Below are 20976 nucleotides of genomic sequence, written 5' to 3'. Positions count from 1 at the left end.
TAACGGTAAGGAATTCAATAATGAATGATCGTTTTGTAATTTTTTATAATTGAAAACTCAACAAAATAATATTATAAATAATTTATGGTAGAGATCGTCTCCAAAACAGTAATATACAATAGATTTACCTAATAATTAAATATGTAATAGATATTGACCATCACCAAATACTCTTCGAATTTGTTAAACATAACATTTGAAAATGTTAAATAATATTGGTTATCAAAATAAAGTATTTTTTTTAAAAATATGGTTTACATTTTGTTTTTCTTCCGAGAAAAACCGTATTCATTCAAATATAACGGTGGAGTTGTAGAAGCAAAGAATGAAGTCCAAACCTTAATAATGAAATAATAATATTATTTTTAAAATATTAGACTAATTTATTTAATATTATTAAAATATTATATCTATAATTTTATAAATAAATATTAAGATTATTATATTTTATTAAAATAAAAGTATTATAAATTATATTTATTATTTATTAAAATAATAATATTACTAAAATGTTAAAAAAATATATAATATTAAAATAAAAAATATTATATTATATTTAAAAATATATATTTTAAATATTCTATAATTCTATAATATTATTTCTATAAAATTGATAAATAATATTAATTTTATTAATAATTTATTATATATAATTAAAATAAACGCATAATATTATGTATTATTGCAATATAATTATAAAAATATAATACTGGTTTGGTTTGGTAGCTTTTACTACTGTTCGGATAAATAAATAATATTTATCCAAAATAATATTATAATATTATATTATTAAAAATATCAATAAATATAATTAAATATTTAATATTTTTATTAAAATTATACTAAATTAATACATTAATATTAAATATATAAAAGTAATAATGTTGTGAATATTTATGCGAAGAGTTCGTAAAATTGTTTACGAAAAATAAGACCCAAATGTTTAGATTAATAGCTTAAAAATCAGACCCAAATCTTAATTATTAAGATTGTTTGATTCATACGTTAGACCGTAGCTTAAAAATAAGGAATTAAGGATATTAATTATTTTTACTAACAACCAGTCGGTTTAGTGGGATGAGACACTAGGTCCCTTAAGCAATATCATGGGTTCGAATCATGGCGTTTGCGAATGAAGTAAACTGGGTTGGAAGGGTCGCCCTCGCTTCTGCAGTACCCGATTTAAATTAATCGATCAATAGATTGGATACTAGTGATTAATTAAAAAAATATTAGTTTTTAATAGGTTTGCCGAGAGAATTTCTTTTTGCTGGATTTGTCTATTAGTCAATTAAAAATGGCTGACGTGTATCAAAATTAAAATGAATAAATTGCGTGAATCACGTCAAACTTTTTATTATTATTTATTTTTGCTTATATTTGATATTATTAAATGAAAATTGTGGCATTATGTATGAAAGGTGAAGTTGGGCAAAGACAATAATAGAAATCAATCATAAAAGCAATAAAGAAAAGTGGTGTTGTCTGTCGCTCTGTCTGGAAATCTATAGTGTGGAAAATGGAAACTTCTTTTGTTCTTCTTTGTTCGAGGGTTCCTTTCTTTATGCACAAATGTAATCAGGGATCTTTTTACTATGTTTATTTATATATTCTAAATACTCTCAATCATTCCACTGCAGTTGTTGATGTTCAAACCCGTCATTCTATTGACGTAAATTGGTATAATGATTCTCTCAATTGAATTGAATGTCACATATTTGTCAACGTAGGCTTCCTTGACTGAAAATTCATCATACCGAATGTGTTTTTACATATAAATAATTTAATTATTGATTTATTAGATTAACAAGAAATGAAAACTAAATATGTAATTATATAAAATTTATCTTTCAAGTCAAGTCTTTCGTAAAATATTGACATGTAAGTTGTTTGACATTTATAGTTAAGTGGTTTGATTAATAAAATTAAAAGATCAGTGATCAAATTAAAATTTATATAATAAATGGTCACGAATGTAATTTACCCTAAGATTTAACGGCTGGACTAACTTTCAAGTTTTTGTAAATAAATGGTATAAGATAACCAAATAATTTTATTATTTCAAGTACATTATTTTTTATCACTATTTAATTATACTTGCAGTCGTGCAGTTGGCGATACATATAACAAATATGGTTCCATACTTCGTAGGGCCGTTATGGAATTTTGTTTAAATTTCGTGCCTTTACGTACATACAATATCAGAACTTTGACTGTTGATTGATGTTTTGGCCTCAGCTCAGCTCAGGCTCAAAAAAAAAAAAACTTAAAATTACTTTCTTTTTTCTTCTGGGAAAATCCATTTGTTTATTTCAATTTGCTTCTTGTTGGGTATTCTATACAAAGTTGGTAGGAAAAATCTGTTTTGTAATTTCTATATAAGGTGGGTTGTTTCATGATATTTTTGGCTGTTTTGATTGGCTGTAATATACCCTTTTCCCCCTCCTTTTTTCTGCATTTTACATTTGTTTTGATTTTTTTCACTGGAATTTACTTTCCATTTTGCCACCATTTTTAAAAGTTTTTTATTTCACTGTTACAGTCCTGAGCTTTCAAAAACCTTGTAGAAGAAAGTTGGGGTTACGTAGGAGAAATGAATCAACCTAAAATCAAGCGTCGTGTGGGTAAATACGAGGTGGGAAGAACTATTGGGGAAGGCACATTTGCGAAGGTGAAGTTTGCTAGAAATTCCGAGACTGGGGAACCAGTGGCACTTAAAATTCTTGATAAAGAGAAGGTTCTCAAGCACAAAATGGCTGAACAGGTCTTTTTTCCCTGTTTCAAATCCTTTCTTTTTTCTTTTTTGCTTTATGATCTGAGAATGATGCTCAAAACCTATGTTATTCGGATTAGGTGCGAGTTCGGTTTGATTTTTCATAGTTTTTCGTGTGTTTGAAGGATCATTGGATGTTTGAAATGAGTATAGGTTCCTTTACATGGTTTTCTGTGTGATTGTTTTGTAGATCAAGCGGGAAATAGCTACAATGAAGCTGATAAAGCATCCGAATGTTGTTCGTTTACATGAGGTTTCTCTGTATTGCGACTTATATGTACATTTGTGCACTGGATTGAGTAGTATGCATCCGGTCTACGATGCCGGCATCCGATTAGGATGTACGAGCTGCTTGAAAATCGGTTTTAATAACTGACAACGAGCTTCGGATAATTTCTCAATATCTTGTGCATTCTTTCTTGTTCAGGTAATGGGAAGCAAGACAAAGATATTCATTGTATTGGAGTTCGTTACCGGAGGAGAGCTGTTTGATAAAATTGTGAGTTGTTGAAGTCTTGGATTGATCTTGTTGTAATTTAGGAAGTTATGACTGCATACATGTAAGGTCTTCATTCGGGGACATGGATTGATCTCTTTAACCGTTTCTTAAATGAAGGTAAATCATGGTCGGATGATTGAAAATGAAGCCCGGAGATACTTTCAGCAACTCATCAATGCTGTTGATTATTGCCATAGCAGGGGTGTCTACCATAGGGACCTCAAGGTACCTTAAACTGCTACCCTTGAAGGATGAAATGTTCGTACATACATGTGTATACATGCAAGTTATGCTTTCGATCGGGAAATGGAGTTAAATTTATAATCTTAATCTTGCTGCAGCCTGAAAATTTGCTTTTGGATGCATACTGTAATCTCAAAGTTTCTGATTTCGGATTGAGTGCGGTGTCTCAGCAAGTCAGGGTAAATATAACAACACTTTTCTTCCACATTGTGGATAATTATGAAGTTTTTGATATCTGAAAGCTCAAGCTTTCTTGTATCTTCTGTATATGTGTAATTCCATCTATGTTTGCCTTTGATGACGTTTAGAACATTAAGAAATGTTTCTTATTCGAAGTTGAATTTTGTAGGATGATGGTCTCTTCCACACTCCCTGCGGAACACCAAATTACGTCGCACCTGAGGTTCGGAACCTTGTTTTCATTCAAGCATTTGTAACCCTTCAAAACCTCTGTTTTTTAATGGTTCACTTTTGTTTTCCTTCCTCTGTAGGTCCTTAACGATAGAGGTTATGATGGTGCTATGGCAGATCTCTGGTCATGTGGAGTCATACTCTTTGTCTTGCTCGCCGGGTACTTGCCGTTCGATGATTCTAATCTTATGAACCTATATAAGAAGGTTAGTCATTTCGTGTATGTTAAGTTACCGAATGTTAACCATTGCATGCTTTTAACTCTCGTTTTACAAATCTGCAGATTTCGGCAGCCGAATTCACTTGCCCCCCTTGGCTATCTTTCAGTGCAATGAAATTGATAACTCGAATCTTGGATCCGAACCCCATGACTGTAAGTCAACCTCGAAATGTAGATGATGCTTCAATTATGTTTAAGTGTTCACTGTTTAATCTTTGAGTTGCATAATTAATGTTAATGCATAACATCACTCTTTCTCGTGTTTCAGCGCATTACCATTCCGGAAATTTTGCAGGATGAATGGTTTAAGAAAGGTTATAAACCTCCCAAATTCGAGGAGAAAGACGGTGCCAACTTCGATGACGTCGAAGCTGTTTTTAAGGATTCCGAAGTAAGTGGACATTGTCTTTCCAAACGAATAACTGATGTATCGATACCGGACATGTGCTGTTATAGTTGGTGCTTATTTGCCTCTGTTTTCCGTAATAACTTATCATTTCGGTTCTGTAACAGGTGCACCATGTGATGGAAAAGAGAGAAGAAGAACAACCAATAACTATGAATGCTTTCGAGCTAATTTCTATGTCGAAAGGGTTAAACCTCGGGAATCTGTTCGATGCAGAACAGGTTTGCATTTATCATCAGCAGAAGGGATATGTGTGATTGTCCATAGCCATATCAAACAGTTTCTGATATTATTAGGCTATTAATACTTATAACTATTTGATATATGTGCCGATTGTCCGGAGAATGAGCCGAAACCGAATTGGCTGATATGGACTGTTAGTATTTATATTTTCTGCAGGGATTCAAGAGGGAAACGAGGTTTACGTCTAAATGTCCGGCTGATGAGATCATCCATAAGATTGAGGCCGCCGCAAAGCCTCTCGGCTTCGATGTCCACAAGAAAAACTACAAGGTAATAGAATCTTAAAAATGTTATAAAGGTAATTACTGAAATCTCTATACTGAATTTACTTAGTTTCTTACAATTTAACATCAGATGAGACTCGAGAACTCAAAGGCCGGAAGGAAAGGAAACCTTAATGTGGCGACGGAGGTAATGTACACCGAAATTTTCGATCCATTCTTGGCTTATATTTTGCAGTCATCGAACTTCTTATCATGTGAATCAGATATTTCAAATGGCACCTTCTTTACATATGGTCGAGTTGCGGAAATCAAAGGGGGACACACTCGAATTTCATAAGGTACCACTCGATTCTCTCGGTCGTCGCGTTCCCGGGTTAATACTGTGTTTTTCTGAGTTTGATGAACCAATGTAATGGCTTATAGAATAGCTAAGATGACCTATGGAATTCACTTGAGATAAAATCTATCATTTTACGATCAAGGATTGCACTTTTACCTACATATACTCTAATCTGCTTCCTCATGTTATCTGGACTTCGAGGTGAGCATCCATCTCGAAGATGTGTACAAGTCCGACACACACACACACATATATATATATATATAAACGAATTCTCGTATCCATGCCTGAATACATGTCTGGTGATCTTCAAGTCTCTTTAATCAATATAGTGACAGTTGATGTCTATTTTAAAGTTTCTCCTTCATTACACATATTCCATTTAAAACATTCATTTGATTTTGTTCTTCTGCAGTTCTATAAAAACCTTTCAGCATGTCTTGAAGACGTTGTCTGGAAAACTGAGGAGGACATGGAAGAAAGAAAATAAAACAAACCCAACTGTAATGACTTTGATCTTTTTGTTCATGCTTTTTGTTGTGCCCATTGTTTCCCAACTGTAACACAGCCATGTATCTTCCAATTGTGTTCTTTGATATTAGAGTTGGAAAGCTTGGGTAGGTGTGTACAATTCGATTTTAATCGAATCAGTTTATAAAATCGAATTAATTGGTTAATCGATCAGCCACCAAAATAGTTTTGGTTAGAGACTGATGAATGATTTTTGAATTTTTTTTGTCTATCGGTTAATTTCTAATAAATTTAAACTAATTTGAATAAATATTTTGGTGCAAGGATACCAAAATTTCTAATAAATTTACTGTTTTTCCCTAAATTACCGGATAAAAATGTTAGAAAACATTTCTAATGGCAGAAAAACTGATGCATGAAACAGTACAACGAAGTAACCCAAAAACAGTACAAGAATTTTTATTCAAAATGATTAGAGATTAAACTGAAAAAAAAAGGACTCACCATGCAAGCCTGCCAACTTCCTCAACAAGTCTACAACCAGCAATGGAACCACCTTTTATAATTTGTTGGAAAATATATGATGGATAAGCAAGACAGGGATACGAGTACCGTGCCATCATCCGAAATCAGTACATTGGTGCAAAACAGCTGCACGAAACCAGTGCATTGGTGCAAAACAGCCAAAAAAAAACTTCATTAACATGCTCAAACTACACCGGAAAGAGACCAAGTGTGCCACGAAGTATTGTGATCTTCATATGTCTGAAAACATCCGGATTTGAATGAAGAATTATGAAGTTTCAAGAATCCGGTACATAGTGATTTCTTGTTGTTTGAAGTATCGTCGATCTTCTTCGTCCACTAGCACAAGATTCAAATAGTATTTCACACTGAATTTGTTATTGATGTTACGATATGTTGGCGTCAGTTCATATGGACTTAAGAACAGTCTGATTGGAATTGATTCTCCTGCCAAAGCATTCGTAACAGCTCAAGTTAGATACACCTAGTGACCTTATATATAACTAGATAATAAAGCTGACCAAACCAAAATCCATCATAATGTTATAATGGCTTAGACAAGAGCTCATTAATTACGGACCTTATATCAGTCTAGTAATATTTTGAGGAGAAACATGAATAAGTATAACAATCAACTTCTTGATTCCATAAAGAACTTATAATCAAAACCTTAGTCTAAATGATAGTATTCCAACTGAAGGCGCGATCTTGACCAACAATTGTAGCATGTACCGTACAATACTTGGCCAGTATCGCTGCCCTATGTTACTTGGTTTTGGGAGCGACAGCTACGAGTATGTGTCTGACGTGATGTATATTCAATTGTTCCCAAGTCTATTCATTAATTTGGAAGGTACTTAGAGAGTACGTTCACATACTGAGGTTCAAATACGAGCGTACATGGAAACTTCAAGAAAAATAAAGTCGTAGCAACATATTCATCAATACTAACATCAAGGCATATACCAACACTAGGGAGGTATTCTATAAAAGCATGATTGTTAAAGTGCTGCGGGATAAAGAATACCTAAGATATCTGCCTAGAATTCTAAATCTGTGACATTAAAACATGAAGTTAGGAAATATGGCATGGGATAGAGAAGTTTGCTAAGGTACCTCTGACAGGGGCACCATCCATCAACTCGAATTTAGCAAGGGTCTCTGTCTCAACATATGTATTTGGTCCTGATCCAGTTGACTCTCGGCGCCTAATCTCAAGCTCCATATTTTTTAGTTTAATTCTAACAAGAAGAAAATATATCTTGCCAATAATGACATCCTTCAAATGATACCTGAATATAGTAGAAATCCAAACAAAAATACATCAATACACTTCCAACTTGGTGTAAAATAACTGGCATGGGATTATACACGAACTCCCATCGAAAATTGCATGTTGAGTGACATACTTGCTTTTACTGTATTCAAATTCAATGTGTAGACAATCCTCAATCCCAACTTCCATCTAGATGAACAATCAATAGAAATAAATAAAGTCAATTTGAGATTCCAAAACATCAATCTTATATAGAGTAGCTACATGTCATATCAACAATTAAATCACCAAGGAAACAATTGAAGTAACACTTTCAAGGTCACTCCAACAGCTTTAAAAAAAATAACTGACATATCAAGGAAACTTTGGGAATATCAGGCACTAGTATGAGACATCTTATAGCACCATGGAATTTGTAAAGGGACTAAATAATAATCTCTTTATGGTACGTTTGAGATGATGATTTTAAAATTTTGGATTTGGATTTCATTTTCTATAAAAATTGTAAGAAAGAAGTGCATATGTTATGAATAAATTAGTTTTCAATATAACAAAGAGTTAAAAAAAAAAACATGAATCCGTGCAATTCATAAGTTCCTTTATCTTCCGTTTGGAAACTTGAATTTCAAAATTTGGGTTTGGGTTTCATTTACATAAAAAAAAGCACATAAATTAGAGTACTTATTCTTTCATCCACTCACTTAGGAGGAATAAGTTAAATCTAAGTCGTGCCGAAGATTTGGTTTACACCCATTACAATCTCCATCTTTTATCAAAGAATTCTAGTTACTATGAGCTTTAATGAATATTTATGACTTTTTATGTCTTTTAAAATTTTAAATTTTATTTTATATTTAGCGTACCCTTGCCGTACCCATACCCTATAATTTTAGAAATTGTCATTTCTTGTCCCCATCCCTGTATCAGTGCAACATAGATTTTAATTTCAATCCAAGTTACCTAAACCAAATAAGTATCGGGAAATAAAAGAATATTTCCTTACCTTAATACTGTTATTGATTGATGGAGGTGGAGTATAATTGCGAACCTAATGCAGAAAATATTCAGAGAAAAAAGAAAGAGTATGAATAACAAATTTCAATCTGTCATGCTATGAGCTTAATCCAGGTAATTTAACTGAACAAGCAAACAAATACAAGATAGGAAAATGATAAAACTGATAAAAAGAAAATCCTTACACCTTGATGGTGGTGCATTAAGAAGATGAAATGACAAAGAAAACAACAATTGAGATCTCAGTATCCTTAGTGAACACCATATGGGTAAAAAATGTTATACCAAACAGCTAATCCTTTTCCAAAGGTCCTCGGGTCCAAGAATGAACACAAAAAAATATAACTTAATTAGCTTCATCACTTAAAGTTTTAATTTGATAAATTCTAAATTCATATCCTTGACAGCAATCTGATTAATCTATTCATATCCAATTAATCACATGCAAGGCATTCTGTTTTCAAAATTCATATCCTTGTTAACTTTCTGATTAATCTATTTACCTTCGACTAATCATATGTGAGGGAAAGGATGCTTAACAATTCTAATATATACTATTCAAGTCAGCAAAGTGTTTCTTTTGAGAAAGATTATCAAAGAGAATTCTGTGCAAATAACTTACAATCATTGATAGGATTAATTTCTTCAGAAAAATGATAACATGTCTGAGAAACCGAACTTATAGGACTCAAAGGATATGTACTATATAGTAAGAGATCAAGAGTCAAGGACAACCACTTCACAATTTGATTCCTTATTCTTTCCAAATCCAAGGATAATGTGAATTATACTTTTTCATATCTACTCTTAGTTGATTAGTTAAGACGAGTGAAGAGGGGTTCCAACAACAAGAGGTTACTTCCTAACAACCAATGTGTCACCTCATAATGATGACAGCAACACAATGGTAAGGTGGTTCCATCCTGACCAGGAGAAACAACCTCTTTTCGAAACCACGAGTCTGTGTATCTATGAATCTCCCTAGACCTAGTAATCTCAGGCTAGATGTTGAGCCACCTTAAGATCATTTAGAAAATATAAACACCCTCATTCTCTCTTCAAAAACTCATCCGCACCTTATACACTCCTTTTATATAGCAAAGTATTCTTATTAGAAACAGGTGATAGATAACATCATTCTCATGTAATCTGAGTCAAATCATAAATATTCAGAAGTTAAAAGGTGATAGATAAAAGAAGACAACATCACAATAAAGTAATAGTAATCCAAGTTGCATTTCAAGTAGAATAGAATAATGATTCCACCAAGTGCTTTTACAGAATACATTACCACAAAATCCTGGTACTCCACGATGTTCCTGACATAGTTTCTACTGACTGTCACTTTGAGTACATACCTATGCATTTGCAATAATATTTATATCAGTTTCGATTTTATATCCTTATTATAAAGGATCCTTGATCACTACATCATTGCAAACATTCAGTAATGATAATATTTCAACTTAATATGAATCAGGAACAACAAATTGAATTTCAAAAAGAAAGCTAGACACTAGTGAAAGCACATGTAAAAAGTTTAAATAACCAAACATATGCTTATGTCCTTCACACTCTGGCATGGCAGGGATACCACCAATAAGCTCTGTAACTTTGCAAAGAGCACATTGCTCACAAAGAGTAACTTCTAGAGGCATGAAAATTTATCACAAGAGTCAACTAATAAATTAAATGAATAACCTACCTAAGCCTAACATTCACTCCGTTATAAGACTCATGTGGCATCTCCACTGTGGAAAATTCAAACGGGTATGTTTTTCTTTCATATAATTCACCAGGAACATCAAGTTCACGTACTGCAAAAAAAGGTCAAAATCAGGTAAAACTTAGAAGCAAGTTAACATATACTATGAGATATTTAATGTCCCTTGCGATGCCACCCCAAACAGGCAAGGAAAAAGGAGAGATGGGGGAGGGATAAATTGCGTCGAAAATTAATAGTATAACTTGTAAGGATCCATAAAACTGTTAATTAAACTAAAGACTTCTTAAGCCTTTTTCTCTTATGGTCAAATACACTCACCAAGTGAGGTGAAATCATAGAAGTTGCCTCTATCAAAATACAGTTCTGCAAAGGAGAAAAAATGCCCTGGTCAAGGTATAGCGGCATCATATATAAGGAGATGACCTTTTCAAAATTACATATTATTTATTAATTTTGAAATAAATAACCACTACAGACAAATTTAAGTAGACAACAGAACCAACTATAGGAAAGGTAAAAACAACATAATAGTAAGTAGAACTAAAGATTGCCTGAGCTAATTTTTATATATACATATATATTAGCTTCTTAGGCTAATTTATATATAATATTTAAAGATTAAAGAGTCAAGTAATAGCAACTAATATGCATATCCCTAGCTAGCAGTCAAATGGAAGACCCAAAGTGAAAAGAATGAAGCAATGAAGCCCACCTATCTGACCAAGGAGCTCGATTTTAACACCATTATGTTCAACCTTCTTCCCATGTATTGGTTCTATAACTACCTGAAGTATCAGCAATTAGAAAAATAATGGATACAGTTTTGACTGCAAATAAATAATAGAACAGTTTGGATATAACAAGCAGATGCCTCAATCATAAGTCCTGAGATGGAAACATGAAAAACACTACCTCTCCTACAATATTTTCCTGGTTCTGGAAGAGTGCAGCCATAACTGTTTTCCCATTTTCCTTTTTTAGCGGTACCTACAAAAGAACATTGATCTAAGAGTATATTTGAAGACAAAATACGAAACAAACGTGCAGGAAAAAAATCTAATATGTCATTTAGAATTCAAGAGCACAACTGTTGAACAAAATTTGATTCAAAAAGAGAAAAACGGGAGGGAAGATAAGTAAACGAGTTCAAAATCAGATGCAGCAAAAATTACACACTTTATGTAAACTTTTGCCTTAACAAAAAGTGAAACAAATATGTAATGAAAAGTTACTTAAATCTCAACTTTATCATTAACTTCCTGGAAAGTATAAAGGAAAATCATGATGCACTCTGCATTGCATCTAAAAGCAAACTTTTCCTATTGACCTAAAACGTCAGAAGCGAGATATACCTGCCTGCGGTTTCTTCCATCAGCGAATGATATGAAAATATTACACGGCGGCTTGAAAGCTCCAACTAGGTAATTCTGCAAGAAAACAAATACATAAACAAGCTTTTCACTTAACGATCATTGAGAAAGTAAAAAGAAAGAAAGAAGCAATTTCCTAAGAAATTGATAGTTTAATACCATTACGCTTTAGTGAGTCCTGAATCAAGACTTTTGCCCAGCATTAAGGACCTAGAAGTAGTAACATAAATCATTGGAAATTTGAAATCCATTTACAAAATGTTTTAAAAATTTAGACAGAAAAAGAAATGGACAAAAATTAAAGTTCTAATCAGATTCAAAATTTGACCATTTTCTTACCTTCCCTGGGGAAGCCTTAGGACCGAAATCAGATCATAAAAATGAGGAAAGTGTGGGGGGGAAATACCTTAGTTAGGGATCTAAGAGAAGAGGAAGGGTTGACTGTTGAATGGAGAACAGATCAGCGGTAACAACAATTTTGATTGTGTGTAAATAGCGTTTTTTTCTTCGATTCTGCTAGCTACCAGCCAGTTTCCTTTTGGGTTTTGGATTATTTTGATAGTTTAACTTCTGTATTACCAAATAAAAGGGGGGATCTTGCTTGCTTTTATCCATCCCACTTTCTCATTCTAGCATTTGATAGAATCATTCGATTAATAAAAAATTGGCCGTCTAGTTAAGTTGATAGGCTCTTAACCTCGGTCGAAAGATCGAATTTCACTATGAGGAATTCGTAACAGAGGTCTCTATGATAGTTGTTCTTAATTTTATGTTGAGAATAACTTATTATCTTATCTCCTCTAATCTCATTATATATAAAAATAAGGTCAATTAATTTTTATTAGATTAAGACAAACTAATTGCTCGATTAAAAAATAAGGGAAAACTAGCTGCCCAAAAGACCTAAAACAATGTCATTTTGTTTAAAAAAATTCTTTATAATGTTGTGCTGGAGAGGAATTGAACTCCAAGCCATTAAAAACTGTAGTTAAAGTTTAACCACTGAATAACAAGCATTTTCTTTTATATTCTTATTTAAAATATAAGCATGCCATATATTTGAGCACATATTCACGTCACTTTAATTACATAAAAAGCAATGAACAATTTGTTTTAGGGTAATTGGAGACAACTTAACTATAATTCATTTTTTATTTTGACCATCATTTTTTGAATTTTTTATGAATAAGGTCATTCAACTATTTAAATGTATTCAATCATATCACTTATCGTTAACAATTAACGGATGTGCTGACGTGACTGTTAGTAAAATTGATATAATTACATATTTGGCCACTCTTACTAATATATTTTATCAATTTGGTCCTAATTTTAATAAATTAAAATAAAACTAATCTTCCAATCGAATGGTACCATGTGTCACCATTCATATTTTTATTTTTATTATTGAAAGTATCGATATTTTTTAAATATAATATCTAATATGAACTTAAGGTATTAATTTGAAAAATAAAAATATGAATTTAAGAATAAAATATATATAAAATAATATATATTTTTTAATATTAAGATGTGAATTTAAGTTAAAGATATACATTAAGTTATAAGATATATGTTGAACTATGTTTTGATATAACAATTTATGGCAAAATATTTTTGGACTTGAATTGAATTTATTAAAAGTTTTCAAAAATAATTCAAAGTCCATTTTACTTGGAATTGAACACAAAATACTTTTCTGAATAAGAAGTAATGATATTGTTCTTACAGTATCGATACCTCATGAAAAATACCGATACTTTTCATATGGTACTGATACCTTAGGTAAGGGAAATATCGATACTCACTAGGTAGTATTCGATACTACCAGCATTGCTCAAATTCCTTAATGCAAAAATGGTATCGATACCTAAAGGGGTATCGATACTACTTTACATAGTAGTATTGAAACCATAGACTTAGTATTGATATCGTCATGCCCAACGACTAATAAAGACTAGTTTTATTTAAAAATAACAAAGGTATTACCGATACTCCCTATAGGAGTATCGATGCTCGCTGTACTGGGCAGTTTTATTTTGCAGAGAAAAACATCTCCAACGGCTCCAAATCACTCCCAACGGCTAGAAATGACCATAACTTCATTCCAACATATAAATACAAGTTCAAGACACTTGAAGAAGGGTTAGAACACCTATTCAAGCATTAAAACACAAGATAATAACTTTTCACTCTTTATTCCTATTTTCTTGTAAATATTTTGTTCTTGTGAGAAAAATTCTTGTAAACACCCTGCCTTTTAGAGGTTTTATTTGTTTACATTTCTTTTCCTTGTAAAGGGGTTTTGGCTCTAGACGTGCCTTTGAAAAGCTAGGGAGTCTTGTAAAGGTTATCTCTTTGTCATTGAAAAAGAAAGAACAAATTAATGAATTTGTTGGAAAATCCTTAGTGAGGAGCTAAGGTAGTGGAGGTAGACTTAGTTGAGAAGTCAAACCACTATAAATCGTTGTGCCAATTTTTCTATCTTTTATTCTCCTTACTCCCTAATCAAATTGTTGCCAATTCACCCCCTTGTGCAATTTTCAGTTTATCAAATTGAGCTTCAAAATTCCTAACAATAAATATTACACGTAGTCCTTTTTGAACAAAATAAATGGCTTGGCTTAGTGGTTGAGCCTTCTTCTTCACTTCCAGGAATCTTTGGTTTGAATCATATGTCCCCTCTTTCTGGTTCTTTAATTTTCTTTCCACAAGAGGGTGACATGTGTCACACGACGTCATCCGATTGGAAGATTAATTTTATTTTAGTTTATTAAAATTAGGATCAAATTGATATAATATATAAGTAAGAGTGGTCAAATATGTAATTATATCAATTTTACTAACTACAACGTCACATTAATTGTTAACGACAAGTGGTCTGATTGAATACATTTAAATAGTTGGGTGACTCGATTGACAAAAATTCAAAAAATGGTAGTTAAAATGAAAAAAGGTTATAGTTAGATGGTCTCTGGTATAATTTACTCTTTCTTTTATGTTAATATCATTTTCTCAGTAGCGAAGCAAGAACAAGGGATTCCTATAAATGGGTATGCATCGATGCACTGATACTCCCAATTGTTTTTAATTAATTGTTTTCACACTTAAACGGCTATATTGACTCCACTAATCATCCCCAACGTTCAGAAGTGATTCAAGGTGTATTTAAGCAAGCTTAGAATCCATTGATCAAGAACAAGAAACATCAAGCAACTAGAATCAAGAGAGAATCAAAGAGAAAGCATCAAACCTCAAGTTTGAGCATTTCAAGCCTATTTTTCATTCAATATTGATTTTGCTTTCAAGAACACTTATTGTGCTCAATTGTATTCATTCTTGAGTGTTCTTTCCTTTGTTCTAGAATTGTGCAAACAATCTACCTTGTGAGGATTTCCTTGTAAGTTTGCAAATTTGTATTGTTCTCTTTGGGAGAGAGTGTTTTCAAGAATTTGGGGTATAATTCCTGAGGGATTGTAAGGTTACTCTTTGTCCTCAAAAGAAAGACAAATTAGTGAATTTGTGGAAAATCCTTAGTGTGGATAACTAAGGTAGTAGACGTAGACTTTGGTTGAGAAAGTCGAACCACTCTAAATCGCTGTACAATTTCTTTTAATTTTCTGCAAAAGCTTCCACCAAAATTTTTATTACCAATTTACCCCCCTCTTGGCCGATTCCGTCAATCGATTAACTCAACAATTGGTATCAGAGCCTAACTCATTTTAAGGTTTAATCGCCTCTTGAGTCGATTCAGGAAGAGTTATATCGATAATCAAAGTCATCAATGGCCTCTACTTCAAACTTCGACTTCGGTCTCGATTCGATGCCCGCCAACAAGCCTCATTTCTTCAATAGGGCTAATTATACCTATTGGAAAAATAGGATGATGTACTTCATTCAAACAAGTGACATGAGAACATGGAATGTCGTAGAAGAAGGATACTTCAAGCCTCTCACTCATCCAAGATTATGGAGTGAATGAGAGACAAAAATATTCCAGCTCAACTCTAAAGCCATCCATATCATATTTTTTGCTCTTGGACCAGATGAATACGGAAGAGTTTCATCTTGCACAACCGCCAAAGAAATATGGGACAAACTTCAAGTCACTCATGAAGGTACCGATGAGGTAAAGAAATCTAAAATTAGTATTCTAACACATAGCTATGAAAATTTCAGGATGAAACCAAATGAAGATATCAAAGCTATGACGGATAGATTCTCAACGATTGTCAATGGTCTCAAATCATATGGAGAGATCATTTCAAATGAAAAGCTTGTGAGGAAGTTAGTCTACTCCCTCCCAAAATCGTGGTAATCAAAGAAGACGACAATCATCGAGTCTAAGGATCTAAAATCCTCAACTCTTGAAGAGCTAATCGGTTCACTCCTCACTCATGAAATGATGCTTGAAGATGAGGTGGACCTTGATAAGATTGAAGAGACACCAAAAGAGAAGGAAAAGAAGAAAAACATTGGAGTTGCTCTCAAATCCACAAAAAATGAGAGTGATTCGGATGAAGATGACGATGACGAGGAAATGGCATTGTTTGCCAAAAGGTTCAAAAAAATGATGAGACCTTACCGAGGAAGAAAATTCAAACGAAATGAAGGCCTCAAAATGAACCAAAAGAGAAGGACTCGATCATTTGCTATAAATGCAAAAAGCCAGGGCATGTCAAATATGATTGCCCACAACTGAAGAGAAATAGTCAATCAAAGAATAAGCACAAGGCTCATGTGGCTACATGGAGCGATGAAGAAGGTTCCGATGAAGAGGAACAAGAAGTAGCAAACTTGTGTTTGATGACATTCGGGAAAGATTCTAAGGTAACCTCTAACTCATCTGATTTTGATGATTTATCCTATAATGAGTTATTAGAGGAATATAATGGGTTAGCTACGGATTATGAGAAATTGTTTTTAAAATATAAAAATGATATTTCAAAATTGAAAAATGAAAATAAACTCATATCCAAAACCAACAACGATCTTGAAAGTAAAATCAAAGATTTGCAAATCAAACTAGAAGAGTTTGAAAAGAAAATTTTGGATTTGTAAAATTTACTTTCAAAGGTCAATGATGATCATCAAAAGAAAATTGATGATCTTAAAACTTCTTTTGATAAAGTTGGAACAAAACATTTTGAAAATGGAAAAAATCCAAAATCCAACTTTGTTAGAAAAAGTTTTAAAAACTACAATCATAGAGGTCCCCAAAGAACCTCTAATGGAAAAATCGTTAGAAGTATATGGGTTCCTAAAGATCTCATTACTACTAAAGATAAGGATATCCTACACAAATGGATACCTAAGGGGACTAGGATTTTGGAAACTAATGAATATGGACCCAAAAGATTTTGGGTACCAAAAAATTAGAAATTAATCTATGTTTGTAGGAAAATGAGCATTGCTACAAGGCACGGAAAAAAATCCAAACTCATGGTACCTTGATAGTGGATGCTCAAGACACATGACTGGAGACAAAAACCGGTTCAGTGAGTTTAACGCCAAAAATGGAGGAGAAGTGACTTTTGGTGATGATTCAAAAGGTCACATTGAAGGTATTGGTACTATTGGTAATAGCTCTTCCATACAAATTAAGAATATTTTATATGTGAATGGATTAAAGCATAATCTATTGAGTATTAGTCAATTTTGTGATAAGGGATTCAATGTCATGTTTGATATTAATGGTTGTAAAGTCATTGACATTGCATCTAATCAGATTATGCTTGTTGGTCATAGAATAGGAAACATATACATGGTGCATTTAGATTCTATTGATATGACTAATTTGTGCCTAGTTGCTAAGGATGAACATGATAGTTGGTTATGGAATAGGAGACTAGGACATGCTAGTATGAGTGTTTTGCAACGGCTAATTCAAGGTGATTTAGTTCGAGGGTTGCCTAAGCTTAAATTTGATAATGATAAAATCTGTGATGCTTGTGCTAAAGGAAAGCAAAAACGAGTTTCTTTTAAATCCATTAATGATGTATCAACTAGTAGAGTATTACAATTGATCCATATAGATCTTTTTGGGAAAACTAGGACTACTAGCTTGGGTGGAAAACAATATGCATTTGTCTTGGTAAATGACTATTCTAGATATACTCGGGTTCTATTCTTAAGTACTAAAGATGAAGCATTAGAAAATTTCATCACATTTTCAAAACTAATCCAAAACGAAAAAGGTTACTCTATCACTAGTGTTAGAAGTGATCATGACACTGAATTTGAAAATCTTGGATTTAATGAGTTTTGTAATTCTAATGGTATTAGTCATAATTTTTCAGCACCTAGAACCCCTCAACAAAATGGAGTTGTTGAGAGGAAAAATCGAACTTTAGAAGAAATGGCTAGAACCATGCTTTGTGAAAATAATTTGCCAAAATATTTTTGGGCGGAAGCCACAAATACCGCTTGTTATATTGTAAATCGAGTAATGATTAGGCCAATTTTAAAGAAAACTCCATATGAAATTTTCAAAAATAAAAAGTCTAACATTAGCTATTTTCATCCTTTTGGATGTAAATGTTTTGTTTTAAATAACAGTAAAGAAAACCTTGGCAAATTTGATGCTAAAAGTGATGAAGGAATTTTTCTGGGTTATTCCTTAAATTCTAAAGCTTATCGAGTATTTAATAAAAGAACTTTAGTTGTAGAAGAGTCTATACATGTTTTCGATGATAATTCCCTTCCGAGGAAGGATTCTTGTGTGAATGATGATGTAGGTATTATAAATACAAATGAAGTTAGACATTACGTTGAAGAACCATCATCAAAGGAAGAAACAAAAGATGAGGTAACTCATGATTCTCTTGAGAATCCAACCATTGAAGAAAGAGAAGTATCTTATCCAAGAGAGTACAACTTTGTCAAGGATGGTGAGATTATAGGTGATCCATCCAAAGGGGTAACAACTCGATCTTCTCTTAAAAATATTTGTAATTATGTTGCATTTATTTCATGCATAGATCCTAAGAATATTAAAGAAGCATTAAAAGATGAACATTGAATTATGGCTATGCAAGAAGAATTAAATCAATTTGAGAGAAGTAAAGTATGGACATTAGTTGAAAGGCCTAGTAATAAATCTACTGTAGGTACTAGATAGGTATTTAGGAATAAGCTTGATGAGAGTGTTAATATAGTGAGAAACAAGGCTAGACTTAGGGTATACTCAAGAAGAGGGCATAGACTATGATGAAACATACGCTCCCGTAGCTAGGATGGAAGCAATTAGAATGTTATTAGCATTTGCATGTTTTCATGAATTTAAATTATATTAAATGGATGTTAAAAGTGCATTTTTAAATGGTTTTATAAAAGAAGAAGTGTATGTGGAACAACCCCCAGGTTTTGAAGATTCAAAATTTCTGAATCATGTTCTTAAATTGACAAAAGCACTTTATGGTTTAAAATAAGCTCCAAGAGCTTGGTATGAAAGATTGTCAAACTTTTTAATTGAAAAAGGTTTTTCAAAAGGGAAGGTTGACACTACATTGTTTTTAAAGCATAAAGGTAAATATTTATTAGTAGTTCAAATTTATGTTGATGATATAATATTTGGTTCTACTAATGATGCTCTTTACCAAGAATTTTCTAAGCTAATGCAAAGTGAGTTTGAGATGAGCATGATGGGGGAGCTCTCATTTTTCTTGGGACTCCAAATCAAGCAAAGAAAAGATGGCATCTTCATCAATCAAGCTCAATACGTCAAAGATATGCTCAAGAAGTTTGGACTAGAAAATGGCAAACCTCATGACACTCCAATGAGCTCTTCAACAAAGCTTGACTTAGATGAAGGAGGTAAATGTGTAGATGTTAAATTATATAGGTCAATGATTGGATCTCTACTTTAACTAATCGCAAGTAGACCAGACATTATGTTTAGTGTTTGCTTATGTGCTAGATTTCAATCATGCCCTAAGGAATCACATTTACTAGCTGTTAAGAGAATCTTTAGATACCTTAAGGACACTCCTAGTTTAGGACTTTGGTATCCTAGAGACTCTAGCTTTAGCTTGCATACTTTTTCTGATGCGGATTATGGAGGATGCAAATTAGATAGGAAAAGCACCTCCGGTACTTGTCAATTCCTTGTAAATATGCTGATTTCTTGGTTCTCAAAGAAACAAAATTGTGTTGCATTATCTACCACTGAAGCTGAATACATTTCAGCTGGTAGTTGTTATGCACAAGTTTTATGGATGAAACAACAACTTTTTGATTATGACATTGAAGTAGGTACCATTCCTATCAAGTGTGAAAATACTAGTGCTATTTGTCTCACTAAAAATCCCATCCAACACTCTAGAACTTAGAACATTGAAATAAGACATCACTTCATTAGAGACCATGTCACTAAGGAAGATGTAGTTCTAGAATTTTGTTGATACTTTGCACCAATTAGCGGATATCTTTCCAAAACCTTTAGACAAGGAAAGATTTTGGACACTTAGGAGAGAATTAGGTTTGACCAACCTATCTTCACTTAGTGTTTAAAATAATTGTAGCACTTTTAAGACTAAATGAAAAATGCTTAATTTTTTATTGCATTCATTACTATTAGTTAGGGGGAGTTTATGATTCTTGATGAAAATTTATTTTATGTTCAAAAGTTGTTTAAGGATTAATTTGATTGATTGAACATGATTAATTTTCAATATATGAGTTACCAATACCACTAGAGCCAATTAATTTAGCATTTTGAGTATTTTAAAATGGATTTTTGTCATTTTTGTGCTTAGTGCATCGATGGATCCATTTGAATGTGCATCGATTCATCATGTTGATGCACCGATGCACGCCTTGAATGTGCATCGACGCACATGGTCATGCATCGATGCATCCGTCGGGTTTTGGGTTAAAATGCCTCATTTTCTTCATTTTCTCAAAACCTAAAATCTATTCTCTCCAAACCGTTCGTCCCTCTCACTCTAAAATCTCCATTCTTGCTCAAAATCAACGATTTTTCGTCGGAATCTTCAAGCTTTTCAACTTGCAAACCTGCTTCAATCATTAAATCGTGCAAAACAACTCCTCATCCCTCTCAATCCTAATTTTCAAGGTATTTTTCTAAAAACCTCTATTTTACAAATTTTTGATTTTAGAACTAGTTTTGATTAGTTCTATGATGAACATTATATCGGGCATTGATTGTTTGTTGGTTCTAAACAAGATTTTACTAACAATTTCGTCATAAACAAACAATTTTCAAGATTTTTCT

At 32.6% G+C, this 20976-nt stretch overlaps 2 protein-coding genes across 4 annotated transcripts; one reads left to right on the top strand and one right to left on the bottom strand.

Moving 5' to 3' along the window:
* Positions 1-2532: 2532 nt before the first annotated feature.
* On the top strand, positions 2533-5923 carry LOC120203167 (CBL-interacting serine/threonine-protein kinase 3). Of its 3 annotated transcripts, none has more exons than XM_039203518.1 (14): positions 2541-2764; positions 2964-3026; positions 3201-3272; positions 3390-3497; positions 3614-3694; positions 3865-3918; positions 4007-4132; positions 4210-4299; positions 4415-4579; positions 4660-4773; positions 4952-5065; positions 5150-5206; positions 5283-5357; positions 5775-5923. In XM_039203518.1, the coding sequence occupies exons 1-14, from the start codon at positions 2594-2596 to the stop codon at positions 5847-5849; spliced, it is 1365 nt and encodes a 454-aa protein (XP_039059449.1). In that variant the 5' UTR covers positions 2541-2593; the 3' UTR covers positions 5850-5923. The 3 variants fall into 3 exon arrangements, with proteins under 3 accessions (XP_039059460.1, XP_039059449.1, XP_039059454.1); XM_039203523.1 differs by having other exon boundaries at positions 2547-2764; positions 4415-4537; XM_039203529.1 differs by lacking the exons at positions 4660-4773; positions 4952-5065; positions 5150-5206; positions 5283-5357; positions 5775-5923 and having other exon boundaries at positions 2533-2764; positions 4539-4548.
* Positions 5924-6408: 485 nt separating this feature from the next.
* Positions 6409-12207, bottom strand: LOC120203191 (vacuolar protein sorting-associated protein 26A-like). Its single transcript, XM_039203537.1, has 12 exons — positions 12148-12207; positions 11901-11951; positions 11724-11798; positions 11284-11358; positions 11084-11156; positions 10690-10734; positions 10351-10462; positions 9937-10003; positions 8635-8679; positions 7765-7820; positions 7472-7647; positions 6409-6802 (listed from the first exon to the last, which is right to left on the bottom strand). Exons 2-12 carry the CDS (start codon positions 11901-11903, stop codon positions 6624-6626), a joined length of 906 nt encoding a protein of 301 aa, XP_039059468.1. The 5' UTR covers positions 11904-11951; positions 12148-12207; the 3' UTR covers positions 6409-6623.
* Between the last annotated feature and the right edge of the window lie 8769 nt (positions 12208-20976).

Source organism: Hibiscus syriacus, unplaced genomic scaffold (genome assembly GCF_006381635.1).
Source record: "Hibiscus syriacus cultivar Baekdansim isolate YM2019G1 unplaced genomic scaffold, ASM638163v2 tig00000340_pilon, whole genome shotgun sequence".
In the NCBI taxonomy this organism is placed as follows: Eukaryota; Viridiplantae; Streptophyta; class Magnoliopsida; order Malvales; family Malvaceae; genus Hibiscus; species Hibiscus syriacus.
This window is presented reverse-complemented; position numbering and strand designations above follow the sequence as displayed.

Excerpts from the sequence above, each read along its gene's own strand:
- LOC120203167 (XM_039203518.1), top strand. The coding sequence starts at position 2,594 with ATGAATCAACCTAAAATCAAGCGTCGTGTGGGTAAATACGAGGTGGGA. Across the intron at positions 3,919-4,006 it reads CAAATTACGTCGCACCTGAG|GTCCTTAACGATAGAGGTTA; the intron begins GTTCGGAACCTT and ends CTTCCTCTGTAG. Across the intron at positions 4,300-4,414 it reads TGGATCCGAACCCCATGACT|CGCATTACCATTCCGGAAAT; the intron begins GTAAGTCAACCT and ends CTCGTGTTTCAG.
- LOC120203191 (XM_039203537.1), bottom strand. Across the intron at positions 10,463-10,689 it reads CTATGATTTCACCTCACTTG|TACGTGAACTTGATGTTCCT; the intron begins GTGAGTGTATTT and ends CTTTTTTTGCAG. Across the intron at positions 10,004-10,350 it reads GGAGTGAATGTTAGGCTTAG|GTATGTACTCAAAGTGACAG; the intron begins GTAGGTTATTCA and ends GCAAATGCATAG.